Genomic DNA, 14007 nt, shown 5'->3' with positions numbered 1-14007 from the left:
TCCGATCCCGACCTGGGCTGCTGATGCGTTCTTAAATCCTCTCCCTATCAAGCTACGAAGCAAGGCCTGGACTTTTCTGGACCCTCGGAGCTGCTTCGCGACGCGACGGAGCGGTTCGCCGCAGAGCTGTTGTTTGGTAGCTCTCGCGAATCGCCCGCCATGGAGCCCCTCCCTTCAGCCTTCGACTCCCCGACCCATTCTAGAAACAAGTCGGCAGAGTCCCAAATTCGCATCGATGAGCTGCCGGCCGTGAACCGAACCCGTCATGGAGGTCTTCCCAACAATGCGACATCTCCTTTACGCCGCGCCAACACGGTGGCACAGAGTGGGAACCTCATTAAGAGGAACCTAGAACTCAAGGCTACACGAGAGAAGACCGGCATGACGACTGGGATACGTGCTAAAGATAGCCATGAAATGTTACGAAATGCCCCATTACAACGATCTAAGACGCAGATACACCGGCCTCCGCTCGAAGCCCGTCCAGCGGGACGCAAAGCAGGTCATTTTACGGTTGGAAGTGTCGGCCAAAATGGCAAGATCTTTCTCAGGTACGATCGCAATCGACAATCTCGGCGACGAGGATTCCGTGTCGCACACCGTCATTTCTGTAGAGCTGACAATAACCCCTCCGTCCATGGCCAGGCCGATTGCAAATTCGCCGCAGAAAGCCCCTTCAATAGTTCCATTCTCCTCTATCGATCAAGTAGCGAGTGACCGTCTTCAGCCGCAAAGACACGCGCCAGTTCGAGATGACCCGTCACGGTGGTCGAGTTCGCAGCTGTCTGAACTTCGCCCACGAGGAAACCTCGCCGATGATAATGACTCTGTCTTTTCCGAAACACCCCGGCCCGAATCCAACCTCTACCATCGCCAACGATCCAATTCCTTTTCTACAATTTCAGAGCAGCAGTCTGTATCGGGTTCTGGAAAGCGTGGAGAGTTGCGCATTGTGATTGACCGATCGGAGGATCGACCCAAGTCAGCGGGCGAGAAGACTGGCAACTCAGCTCTAGAAGTCCCGATCCCCCATTACCGGCTCGGTTCCCCACGTTTCAACACTGAAGGTAGTGCAATCCTGCATAGTTCCGTCTACACGCGGACCTCAATGTCCGACAACTTTCGAAACTCGACCCTGCTGGGTGGCATGGCGGATCCTTTGCCAACTCATCTTCAAAGTGCGTACAGCAGAGATTCCTTTTCTCGAAATCGCCCCTCTTTTGCAGTCTCTTTATTTTCTGGGACCGGGGCTATAGATCTCAGCCGAGCTTCCCCCATCCCGAGGAACTCGGTGGTCTACGAGTTGAAGGGACCCGTGGAGCCTTCGATCTATGAAGCCTTGGTCTCGGATATGGATGGGGAATCGGTTGTACGGTATATCCCTGGCACCAAAGATATAAGCGCAGCTACACCCGCCCGCATCGTTGCACAGATCTCTTCCGAGTCGTTCATGGACTATGAGCTGGTCTCGGACTTCTTCCTCACGTTCCGCTCATATCTTTCCCCAAGCCACTTGCTTGCTCTACTTCTTGCGCGTCTGCAATGGGCTATCAACCGCCTTCAGGAGGATGGTCGCATTATTCGCATTCGGACCTTTGCAGCACTTCGCCATTGGATCTTGAATTATTTTGTCGATGACTTCGTTGCACACTATGATCTTCGAACCCACTTTTGCGACACTATCAACATGCTGTACGCTGATGTGAAGTCACGAGAGACCGGCGGTATGAGTGATTTGAAGATTCTTATCGACTTGAAGCGTTGTTGGAATGGAAAGTGCTCCGTCTATTGGACTGCAACTGAATTCTCGCGTGCCTACAATGACCCCGATACTCCAATCGCCCCCGGCAGCCTTCATATTGACTTGCCTCCTGTCGAGGTGCTTCACCAGAACGCTCCCTCCGAGGGAAGTGCTCCTCAGACAGATACGAGGTCCCGTGACAGTCTGCCTGTGTCCTTCCAGCATGACCGGAATGACTCTGCTGCCACTGCGCAAAGCATACCTTTCTCCACCAAGAGTGAGCAGAGTATAGTAGCACTGTCGTGTTCGCTGCCCCCCAAATCTCTGAAGCGCTTGTCCATCCCTTATTCAAAAGGAAAGGCACCGCATCCGGTACCCTTGGGCCTTACCAAAAGCACGTCTCCCCACGAACCACCTCCTTCGTCACCAAAGCTGTCACGGTACCCCTTCCATGGACATACACACAAGAGAAGTGGTAGCTTCTCTGATTCCGTGCGAGATGATCGACTGCCTATGTTTGGCGTAGAACCCGGCTCGGCCGTACCTCCACCGCAAGAGATCCTGGACCCCGTCAGCTTCATCCGCGGGGCTCTGTATCCCCCGGCGGAGTCGTACATGACAATGATGGCACCGGACTCTCCTCCGTTGGCTCCTCCCTCAAACTCATCTAATCCGGATCGACGCAGCATCCCCGATGGCGGGCCTAAAACGGGACCGTCGAATTCGGGCGTGAGAACTATTATTGGGTCGATCAAGCGAGTGCTTCATACCAGAAATGGCGGCCAAAGTGTCTCTGCTAGGATTGCGAATGCTTCCGAAGCTATTTCGCTACCCTCTCGTGGGAAGACATCCGCCATGCCTAACCATATTGCTTTGGGATCTGAATTCTATCGCGAGAGAAAGATTGCTGCGGAGCCTAAGCGACCAGCTCGGATTGACTTGCTCTGTGATGAATCTCTGAAACAATACCGTCAGGTCATGGGCACGCATGAGGCTCAGCGAGAGACGACTCAGCATCTGGACGCTGCCCCTGGTTTTCAAAATGCCTTGCCCGATCCTTCCGTAGAGCCCCATCGTCTGTCGCCTCTCGAAACTCCTAGAGCGGACGGCTCCAAGATCAAGAGTGGACTAACTACTGGCAGTGGATCCATCGTTATTGTAGATGACACTGGATTCGAGTTTCCTGTCATGTCAGGAGCTGTGCAGGGTTTTGAGCCAGCTGTCTCTGACAATCATGTTCGATCTAATTCGGACAGCAAAGTGATGTCGGTCATGTCAAATGTCCAGTCACAAACATCAGTGCCAGGTGAGGGAGAATATTTGCTTCCAGTCTACTACAATGGCGATGTATCAGAGGCCAATGACTTGCGCCCAGCCCCTTCGAACCGTCCTGGTTCTCTTGCACAACGGCGGTCCTTTTCTACCGAACGCCAAGCTACGCCCACCAAGCGAATGTCGCTCTCCCTTCGCCTTCGAAAGTACGCTTCTTTCCAGAGCGGAATTTCCAAGCATCGTCTGTCGATGAATAGTGACACTAGCAAGTCCATCGCTGGCTCGTTCACCACGCAAGATCTCATGGATAAGCCGATGGGCCCATCACTTCGTCGACGGCCTGGCGGCAACTTGCGTCAGATGCAGTTTGTGGATGAGCTGGAGCCAGGCTCTGGTCGTGAATCCTTCATGTCCACTGGCTCTTATGGTGACTCTTTGGTGGAGACTACCTCCACAGCCAATGATCATGTCGAACGCCCACCCTCAGCCTTGATCCCTCCAAACCCTCGATTCTCCTTGATCGAAGGTGGTTCTAACCGCAACCTGCGGCGCTCTTTCGAAGCAGCTATTGCTCAATTTGCACAGATTCCCGATGACGACGATGGTGGTATCGAATCAACTCTGCTCAAGCTCGAGGGCAAGTGGAGAGGCCCTGGCGGCGTTCAACAAGCCAGTGGACGTGACGAGAGCTCTCGTGTCGATATCGCGGGGCATGGTAAGCCTGACTGGGAAGTTCTTTCTCGACGTCGGCAGACAGACAAATCGGCCTACTCTACCGTTGGAGGGAGACTTGCACCTCCTCGGCCCTACTCAGATTCCGTGGCCGAGTCTGAAGAGTCTTACAACTCGATTCCTCTTCTCGAGCGAGGACTGACGGACGAGTCAATGAAGCGGCCGCCCACGAGTCGAGTCGATGTTCATGGTGCTCCACTCAGTCTTATTTCTAGTCGGGATACTTCTGAGCTTGCATCGTCGCATCCCTCGATTCAGATTATTCAAAAGACGGAAAGCATCCAACGCATCCCCCGTGGATCGACGGTTCCTGAATTAGTTCCCGGGTCGACTGGGCAGAATACTCCCAAGCGCCTATCTGCTTTGTCCTCGGAGTTGTCTGTTGACATGATCGATTCGCGAGAGGTCATGGGTGGCCGACTGTCTACTGATACTCGCAGCCTTACCGCTTCGACTGTTGATATCCCACCTCATCCTCTAGCACACCCACCATCTCCTCCGATGACCATTCAACATCCCGGCTCATTCGGTTCCTCCGTGTCGCCATTGGACAAGGTGTTGTTCCAACCACAGCCTCTCACACCTGACACATCTCCCAGGCATCGGGAGGTGGATACAGCCAATATCAGATCTAGAAATGTCCCCCAGTTTTCGACCGATGTTCTCTCCAATTCGGAGAAGAATCGCCCGGTTCAACTGACCCTCAACGAGGCTGGGCCCGACCACGTGCCTTTCATCCTCGCTTGCGAGTCTCAAATGCTTGCTCAACAGTTAACTCTGGTCGAAATGGCTGCCTTGAGTGAGGTTGATTGGCGGGACTTGGTCGAGATGAAGTGGAGCAGTGCTTCTCCGGCTATCACCAGCTGGGTGCAATTCCTTTCTTCGGAGCAGCGTAAAGGCATTGATCTGGTCGTTGGTCGCTTCAACCTGATGGTGAAATGGGTCGTGTCCGAGATTGTCCTCACCCGGGACATTCATGAGCGAGCCCGCACCGTTGTCAAATTCATCCATACCGCTGCCCATGCACGTCGCATCTGCAACTATGCGACGATGCTTCAGATCGCGATCGCTTTGTCTTCGTCAGATTGTACTCGGCTGCAGAATACGTGGCAGCTAGTTCCGGCAGAAGACAAGCGGTTGTTCAAGGATATGGAATGTTTGATTCAACCCGTTCGCAACTTCCATGATCTTCGTGTGGAAATGGAGACAGCCAATCTTCAAGAAGGTTGCATTCCATTCATTGGTGAGTTTGGTCTTTTATCATAACTTTCAATTCCCTCCTCGACTTCCATTTGAGAACTAACTGTCGAACAATAGGTCTTTACGTACACGACCTGACCTACAATGCGCAAAAGCCAGCCCAGATCAACAGTTATGGTGGAGGACTACTGGTCAACTTCGAACGGTATCGCACAGCAGCTCGTATTGTCAAGAGCCTTCTTCGCCTCATCGACGCTAGCACGAAATACCGCTTTGAGCCCGCTCAAGGTATCATTGAGCGGTGCTTGTGGATTGCATCTCTCTCCGAGGAGGAGATCCAACTCCGAAGCAAGAGGCTTGAATAAGCCTATATATAATATCTCTTCTATGGGATTTTACGTCTTTTTGTTTTTGATTTTTTTCCCCTGATGATTGAACTCTTCATACCCCCTTTTGCTGCAGAGGTTTTTGGGCTGCTTGCCATATATCCTGTATCTATATTTGCATCAGTTGATTCTTCTTCTTTTTTTTTGGGATTTTTGGCCGTTGGTTATTCTGTTTGCGTTTGAAGCGAGCATCTGCATACGATTTTGGGAAATTTGGAAATATCACGGTTGAATGGTAGTCACAGTTGGTTTGCTTTTCTACCTTGGTTACATACGCTACGGTATATCCGAATACCCCGGTTGCTTGCATTGCAACGTGTCGATTGAATTGAGCGAGTTTATTGTTTCACTATAATATCTGGTAGATCCTCCTGCAATAATTTTGTAATCTTTCTTTATCAAGTCGTGGTGGTATCGTTGAATTGCGGTTTCAAATTAAGTGGTCTCCAACGTGCGTCATAAAAACGCGGCGTCACGGGCAGAGTGAGTGATCTACGGACCCGACCACCTTTTCCAGCGCCGACCCCATCATCACCCGCAGCCCGAAACCCTCCCCAGCTCCGACCGTGGAGGTCTCCTCCATCTCGCCGTTTCGCAACCTCAGGACTCGACTTCTCCAACCTTTGATGTCCCGCCTTCGGTCTCAGCTACTGCAGGCCCGCCACGATGGACATGACCGAGCCACGGCGCGGGGCTTCAGAGGAGGTTGATCGCGACCCTACCCACAGCCCCGCGTCCTCAGAGCACAAGCAAGAACTCCCCGATGACCTACCCAAGTCGCTGGACGATCGCCGGTCGGTGCCGGTCTTCCATGAGACCGAGATGTACGATGCGTGGCAGGGTAAGTACCCATTTCCCCCAGATCCTGAAAGGCCGTGGCTTTCGCGGGCGTCTTGCGGTCGTCTCGGAGATACGTGTACTTGTGGCATACCGGCCAGAATTCGCATAGACAAGGACTAAATCAGGATCCGGCTTTACTAGGACAATCCCAATTCCTCACGACCCCGGTCGCCGCGAAACCCCTGACTTTCAGTCTCGCGCTCGACGACCACATGCACGATTCCGAGACCGATCTGCGAGCTCGTGACCTGGAGGACAGCGATGCCCGATTGATGGAGATGCTTGCAGCGCAGGCCGCGCATCGCGAAGTGGACTCTCTCGGCGCAGATGAAGAAAATATCGCGGCGGATGAGAAATTGACTGTTGCCGAGAAACGGGATATCCTGCAGAAGAGTCTCAATATGGCTGCTAGCAATGGTGATGTCGACCGTGTGCAGAAGCTGGTGGATGGACCGGCGAAGAGCTACGTTGATGTGAATATGCCGGATGAGGAGGGCGCGGTACCCTTGATCTACGCCAGTTGCTTTGTGGGTGATCCTTGCCTCTGCGCTCTGGGATATGAACGTGTTTCCGTCGGGCGCATGGAGATAGGGGATATATGCTAATGAATGATGTTTGTAGGGTCACCAAGAGGTGGTTTCCGCACTGCTCGATGCTGGGGCTTTTGTCGACCAGCAGGATCGAAATCAATGGAGCGCACTGATGTGGGCCATGACCAATCGACACAAGACGATCGCAAAGATTCTTCTGGACCATGGCGCTTCGCCGGATATAAAGTCCTCCTCTGGTGGAACGGCATTCGACTTTGCGCAGCCGGGCAGCGAGATCTCGGAGTATTTACATGAGAACGGTTATAGCTTCGGGGCCGCTGGAGTTGAGCATGATTTCTATGATGCCGGACTTGCGCATGGCCGTTTCGAGGAGGAGCTCGCGGAGAACGAGATGAAGCGCCGTATGATGATGGAGGAAAGCGCTATTAACCTGGAGGTAGATCTGTCGAGTCTTGGCCTGGATGAGAAATTCGAGGTGAGTTCCGTTCGCATCTTGCTATAGTATGGACGATGATGTTAACGCAAGCACGTCTTAGCCATCGGATGATGAAGACTTGGACGAGGAACAACAAGAATTTGTCTGGGATAGATGTCTCAACGATCAGATGTTTGTGTTCCAAGATCACGAACTGGAGCGTATTCTGGATATGATCATCACCAACATGACTCCTCAGCGGTCTCCATCTCAAAAGCCCGTTCCTGCCAATCTACTTTTCCTCAGTGCGCGCTATGCGCACTATCATGCCAGCCCTGAGCTTCTTGCGATCCTCCTTCATTCTGCGACGGACAAGATTAATGACGTTGTGGAGCGTTACCAGTGGGATATGACCATGCAAGCGTTCTGGCTGTCCAATGCCACATTACTGCTTCATTATCTCAAAAAGGACGCTGGACTGGTGGAAGCTACGGTACAGTTCCAGCTTCACTTGGCTGAGCTCATTAATGAGATCTTCGTGCTCATCATCCGCGATGCCGAGCGACGGATGAACAAAGTCCTAGATGCGGCAATGCTGGACCATGAAACCATCCCTGGACTTGAAGATATCGCTTTCCAAAATGAGTGGAAGCTGTTCCGGAAGAAGAAGTCTGAGGCTCCCGAGCCTGCAGAGAAGCGCTTCCGACCGCCATCCCCTCGTCGACGCGCGCAAATTTCGCCTCGTAACATCACATCGCTCCTCTCGTCGACTCTTTTCGTCCTTGACCTCTACGACGTCCACTCCGTGATCACGACACAGATCATCTCCCAACTCTTGTACTGGCTCAGCGCGGAGATCTTCAACCGCATTATGAGCACGAAACGATACCTGGCTCGGACAAAGGCAATGCAGATTCGCATGAACGTTTCCACTTTGGAGGATTGGGCCCGCACCAACAACCGTCAACCTGAACATTATGAGAACGGTTCCTTGACGACTACCGGAGAGACCACGGTGGACGCTGCTCGCAGACACCTAGCCCCCGTCATCCAGCTTCTTCAATGGCTGCAATGTTTCTCCTCGCTTGGTGAGGACCACGAGTCTCTCGTGACAACTCTTCTGCAGCTCCAACAGCTCACACCGACTCAGCTCTTGCATGCTGTCAAGTCCTACCGGCCTGAAGTTGGCGAAAAGGGCCTCACAAAGCAAGCGATGAGGTTCCTTCTGGATGTACAGCGCGATCCCGAACTGATGTACCGGGAACAATTCAGGATTCAGGAAGAAAAGGCAAGGGCAGATGCCGGTCCTATCGCTCCCTCGACAATCGAAACCCGCCCGAAAACACCTACGAAGGAAAAGCCTACGGCAGACGCCGCACCACAGGCCCCTGGAACTCCAGACCCCGGCCTAGCCTCCCCAGGTTCAGTCGCTGCATCCTCACGACCGAATAGTATGTCTGGTCCATCACGAAGCGACGAGCGCCCTGGAAGGGACAATGTGTTCCTCGATCCCACTTTCTTCCTCCCATTCTCCCTTCCAACAAGCACAGACATGCTCATCAGTTACGGCGCCGGGCTAGGCGGAACCAACCGCGAGCGTGCACGCAAGTACATCCCCACCGTTCCTCCGGAGGTGCTCACTCGATTGGACCGTGGCGCCGAGGTATAGATACAAACCTGAAAACTCTTTTTCATTACGAACTTCCTCCACTTATATGGCATTGTGATATCTTTGCTCTGGCTCTAATCTTGGCCTTCTGGTCGCCTGTTATGGGATTTTTCTGGGTGGAGCTTGGACAAAGGCATTGATAAGGTGATACCCTTCGGGATTCTCGCTTTTATTCCGTTTACTTTGTCTAGATATAGGCGCACGTGAACATCAAGCCGAGTGTATATATGTCCTAATGGATATTTCGTTAATACCGTACAATGGTTTCTGCACCGTCTGTGATTGTAGATGCGCGCAAATGTAGAAGACATCTGTTGGCAGAGATATGTCCTTCGAGATCCCGGAATACGTTGGTCGAGCTCCTGGTCGCCAAATCTATCAAAGTATACCTAGACCAGCCAGGTTAGTCAAGGAAACAGCTTCAAGAGACTTGCAATACGGAAAGAAATGTTTGTTGAGCATGACAGGATACGCCAGGCTGGTCTTTTGACCCAAGAGGCTTTAAATCTTCCTCTTTCCCATGTGAAGATTTACCCATCGAATTATCGAGCCACTACTGCCTACGGCCTACTACCTCCTGCCTTCCTACCTTCCTACCTCCTGCCTACTGCTACCTGCTCTTCAGGTAGGCAGCTCATCACTTAAATACTTCATCAGAAACATTCTCCACGACTCTCCTCCCTTTCCACTCTACTCTCCCCTTCCACTCTGCTCTTATCTCAAGCTTCTCACAACACAGAAAGTCTCCTTTACTCAGTTCTCGAACTTGTTCCCTTCACCGCACTCTGATCTTCACTTGACGTGTACCCCAAACAACCACGGTGTGAGCAGAACCCCCCTGGCGCTCGCAATTTCCTCCACATCAACTTATGTTCGCTGCGTTTACTGACCATCTCCAGACTTCACCATGGCGGGACAATACGAAAAACCATATGACCCCATCCGAGAGGCGGCCAATGCCCGGATTAGCTTGTACGAAGCTGTTACGGAGTATGGTTACCAGAGCGTGCTTCGAATTGGTGGTCCACCCGGTATTGAAGTCGCTCTGGATCTCAAGAAACTCATCGCCGAGAGCGCCCCAAATAAGTACCTCAACATGATGCTGAAGTCGATCAATCTCCAACACGAGGACTATGATGCGAAGCTTGCTCGGCTGGAAGCGAAAGTCCAGGCCAAGTATGATGAGCTCCTCGCCAAAATTGAGGCTCGAAATGATGACCTTCTCTCCAAAGTCGAGGCTCGAAACGACGGCCTTTCCAAAACCCGAGCCCAATGCGATAATCTCGTGCCTCGATGGCAGGAAATGCTTGTCAAGCTTGAGACCCAGGTCCATGACTCGAACGACCAGCAAACTACTGCCACTTCTCCTTCGGTAGTATCCGAGTCTTCGCTATCAACAGCAGCAACCGCTCCGCCCCGGGGCCGAGGCTCAACAAACGAATCTCACTTCGACGACGATACTGATAATCGTCGATTCCCCACCCCTTCACTCCGCTACCCATCCCGAGATTGAGATCGTGAGCGAAGCCGTTCGCCTGGCTATCGTGATGCCGGAAGACGTTACAGAAACCGAGACGATCCCAAGGACTATTACGGTTATCAACCTCTCACCGCTACGCAGTATCCAGTGCCCGGTTATGCCCCGGCCCTCAACCACGAATTTTTCCCTCCTTTCTCTCCCTGTTATCCAGCCACTTGGCTGCGACGGTATTGATCGGACTTGTGTCGACGAATTCTTCCGTGCGCTGGGATATAACTGACGAAACTAATGTTTTGGTTTCGGGAGATCTGGGAATGTGAATTTAGGAATGAATTTAGGAATGAATCTAGGCCATGGATATTACCAGAGCTCAGTAGGCAGAAACAATGTTCTCAATTTAAGGATTTAAGCTTAATCTAGTACCGTGGTGGCTCGTGACGCGCCACGTGGGGGCCGGTACCCAGTGCAGAAAATAAACATACCCAGGCTTGGCCATTCCGAAATGCAACTTGAAGGAGCCCATGGAAAGCGGTGATTAATGAGTCTATTGTATCAGATTATTTCGATACTTAGATGTATCTAGCCTAACAACCCACAAATGCCACTACTCCTTGACACAGTATAATACATGCGGTGCATAACAAAGGCCGAAGATAAGACAGATTGAATATACCCTCAGGCCCCTTCCGGTAGGGGCTTTTCATCATCGGGTATTTCTGTCCATTGGCCGAATGGTACAAATCCCACAGTGATCACAACATCCCACATGCCCACGAATTCCCGCGATGCCCACAAATTCCCTCAGTGCCCACAGAGACCTTGGGGGTTTCGTTTCGGAGTTGCTGTGTAGTCGAAAGTATCGTCGAAGCCGGAAGTGTCGTCGAAGTCGAAGTGATCCCAGCCGAAAGGGTGGAAGTCGAGTTATCGAAGTTGAGTCGTCGAAGTCGAAGTAATCCCAGCCGAAAGGGTCTAAGCCGGGTTATCGAAGTCGAGTTATCGAAGTCGTCGAAGTGCTCCCAGCCGAAAGGGTCTAAGCCGGGTTGTCGAAGTCGAAGTCGTCAGAGTCGAGGTCGTAGTCGTCAAGTCTAACCCACTCCGCCCAACCAAGTCGTCGAAGTGAAAGTCGAGTCGTCCAGTGCGGGTAGCAACGGGATGCGCACAGGAAATGGGATGTGCAGAGGATATGATCGAAAGAAGCATGTCGTGAATGCTGTCGAGGAAGTAAGTCGTCCACCATCCCAGTTCTCCATACGACTCATCCCCCATTCAGACCTAAGGACCGCCCAATGGATGCTTAAAAACGCGCAGAGCCAAAGGTAAGAACTCACTACCTGCTGCCGAGCCTGGTGTAAGGCAAGGACTCCAAAGGCAAATGGAGGTGGGGAGGAGAGAGGAAAAAGAAGAAGCAAACAAGAGAAGTGGATGTTTATAAAGGAATTCAGACCTCACAAGCTAACCCAATCGGGAAATCCATGAAGCCCTCAGTGCTGGGCTCACAATGTCACCCCCAACAATTGAATTCTAGAGCCTTGGAGGGAATCATTCGAAGCGTCTTGATCTGACGGTTAAAGTTATGTAGGTTATGCCTGGGTGTTCTTGATGTTCTTGGGTAGTTATTGGCGATTTTATGCGAGCAAAACGGAAGTTTGTGACAAAAGTTGCTTCAAATTGGCTCAAAAGGTATCAGAAGAGAGCTAGAGACCGGAAGTTTCCAAAGAACCCTACATCTTGGCGATATCAGGCGTTTTGATGGAGATATGTGTCTGAGAAGGGGTGTGAAGTGGCGTTGAGCGATGCTGGAAGGGCCCTTGACGCTGTTGATTGAGGCTTTTGGTCGTTGCCCACCAAAACAAACATTGTCTGCAAGAAGACATAGTCCTATTGATCTGTGACTAAAAATGAAGAACACGATGAATGTTTCTGTTATTTTTTTCCATTCAATTATAACCTACAACGTTAGAGCGATGTACAAACGAGTATGTTATGACGTATATATAGATCTTGGATGTCGGGTCGTCGAGGTTGGACCCGATCGCGGTCCCACATCAATGTCCGTGCTCGATCCCTAGTTATGGTAATATTGCGTTGGGCTATGATTGTAGTGATCGTCGTCTACAATCAGGAAATAACTTCCCCTGGATGATCTTCGATATGTCGAATGTACAATGCAGAGTACAGCAGAGTCTTCGCCGATCTCAGCCCAAAGCAGGAGTGCCGAAGATGCATAATATAAGGTTAAACCCAAGTCACGGGATGCTGGGCAAAACAACTTTGGTGGCTGTCCCACGGGCCTTGTAACTGGCTACAGTGTCAATTATCTAGAGTTCAGTCCCTCGGGACCACTCGAAAATTGAAATTACTGTATCATCAAGTGGTACTGAAAGTGGCAGCAGCAGAGACTGAAGCTAACCTCCTGCCTTTATGTGACAAGCAGTTCGAACCCATTGAACTAGCCTCTCCGTGACTGTGACTGGTGATACAAGACCCTGAATGCCTTCTCGATCTCGTGTTGGACTGCTGGGTTCTCTTCAGTGCTCAATCATTGGATGTCTGAGTCCCAGAAGAGCCCACCGCACTGGATCGATCACGAACGCACGTCCATCTCCTCGGGGGCGGCCGGCGCACAGAGTTTCCACTTGGAGCAACGCCAGCCCGCGTTGAGAGTTCTCGTGTCTCAGCAACCTGCTACGGTTGCCCCTTTCGTTAGTGTTGTCGGTCTTCTCAAGCTGGTCAACTTTCGAGTCGCTACGGATGTCGTACCTCGCTTCCATCCGATCCGTCGCCCTGGTTGCATTGGGTGTACTCAACCTCAAACACTCGTACCCTACGACTCCTCGACCCCTCAACAACAATTCAACCACTTGAACCCTTCCCAAGCACTCGATCTCGTCAAGCTCCCGCCTATTCCCAACCGGGATACGATTGGCACCATTGCCGAACCGCGCAGCCCCCTAAAACATCCGGATCGACGCCATGGCGAAGTGGACCCCAGCGCTTGCGCGGAATCTGGAACCCGCCCGCTTCCACAGCATTGCTGGGCATCGCGATTGGTGCTTGGGTTAACCAAGTGCCCGTAGGAGGCGGCTCCTTGTTGAGGCTAACAACAATGGCAACGCTGCTCTTGCGCAGCACAATCGGTCTCGCCCAGTTACTTGTCCAAAAGCTGTGTCATCGTCCTCGTAAGGCGATCTTTTGCCCGCTAAGGTTCGACCGTTCGTCTGGAATCATCGTTATGTACGGTCCTGAACTCTTTCTCCCCCCCCTCTATTTCTCCCACCCTCCTGGTTCCTCTTTCCTCTGTGCTGACCCCATCTCGCTGAGGCTAGGACTCCAATCCTCAATTCGAGAGGAAACTTCGACACATTCCATCGGATCGGCCCGTGCTTTGCCTCCGAGGAGCCTATGGCTTCGTTTCAGCTTGCTTCGGATCTCGTCTGCCCCGCCTTCTAGACGTTCCATGTTTGAACTATTCTGGGCTTTCCTGAGAGCTAGCAATCCATTTCTACGTCGCCTTTCGGTTCACCCCTGAAAAAGGACTGATAATAGCATCTCCTCACGGTCGATTACGCAGGCTTAAGCCCCCACAGGCTTTGAAGCTGACTCAGCCCCATTGTGGACGCAACCTTAGAGGGTAGGTGTTTTCCTCTTTGGGTAAATTAAGAGCTGCCTCATCGGGCTGATGGGGCATGCACCTCGCGAGCGGTCGCTTCAGCGCTGCCAC

At 52.0% G+C, this 14007-nt stretch overlaps 5 protein-coding genes across 5 annotated transcripts; 3 read left to right on the top strand and 2 right to left on the bottom strand.

The window, feature by feature from the left end:
- Positions 1 to 159: 159 nt before the first annotated feature.
- N7496_001305 (mitotic regulator LTE1) lies at positions 160 to 5310 on the top strand (the record flags this gene model as incomplete). Its single annotated transcript, XM_056694236.1, has 3 exons — positions 160 to 551; positions 646 to 4988; positions 5063 to 5310. 3 exons carry the CDS (start codon positions 160 to 162, stop codon positions 5308 to 5310), a joined length of 4983 nt encoding a protein of 1660 aa, XP_056560965.1.
- Positions 5311 to 5997: 687 nt separating this feature from the next.
- N7496_001304 (uncharacterized protein) lies at positions 5998 to 8806 on the top strand (the record flags this gene model as incomplete). The annotated part of the gene is made up of 4 exons (XM_056694235.1): positions 5998 to 6172; positions 6313 to 6698; positions 6793 to 7197; positions 7259 to 8806. 4 exons carry the CDS (start codon positions 5998 to 6000, stop codon positions 8804 to 8806), a joined length of 2514 nt encoding a protein of 837 aa, XP_056560964.1.
- An 862-nt stretch (positions 8807 to 9668) lies between these two features.
- On the bottom strand, positions 9669 to 10139 carry N7496_001303 (uncharacterized protein; the record flags this gene model as incomplete). Its single annotated transcript, XM_056694234.1, has 1 exon — positions 9669 to 10139. The coding sequence occupies one exon, from the start codon at positions 10137 to 10139 to the stop codon at positions 9669 to 9671; it is 471 nt and encodes a 156-aa protein (XP_056560963.1).
- A 2693-nt stretch (positions 10140 to 12832) lies between these two features.
- Positions 12833 to 13363, top strand: N7496_001302 (uncharacterized protein; the record flags this gene model as incomplete). The annotated part of the gene is made up of 1 exon (XM_056694233.1): positions 12833 to 13363. The coding sequence occupies one exon, from the start codon at positions 12833 to 12835 to the stop codon at positions 13361 to 13363; it is 531 nt and encodes a 176-aa protein (XP_056560962.1).
- Positions 13364 to 13550: 187 nt separating this feature from the next.
- Positions 13551 to 13745, bottom strand: N7496_001301 (uncharacterized protein; the record flags this gene model as incomplete). The annotated part of the gene is made up of 1 exon (XM_056694232.1): positions 13551 to 13745. The coding sequence occupies one exon, from the start codon at positions 13743 to 13745 to the stop codon at positions 13551 to 13553; it is 195 nt and encodes a 64-aa protein (XP_056560961.1).
- Positions 13746 to 14007: the final 262 nt, after the last annotated feature.

Source organism: Penicillium cataractarum (assembly GCF_028827025.1).
Source record: "Penicillium cataractarum strain IBT 29864 chromosome Unknown utg000001l, whole genome shotgun sequence".
Lineage (NCBI taxonomy): Eukaryota > Fungi > Ascomycota > Eurotiomycetes > Eurotiales > Aspergillaceae > Penicillium > Penicillium cataractarum.
The sequence above is the reverse complement of the archived record's forward strand: the minus strand, read 5'-3'. Positions and strand labels throughout refer to the sequence as shown.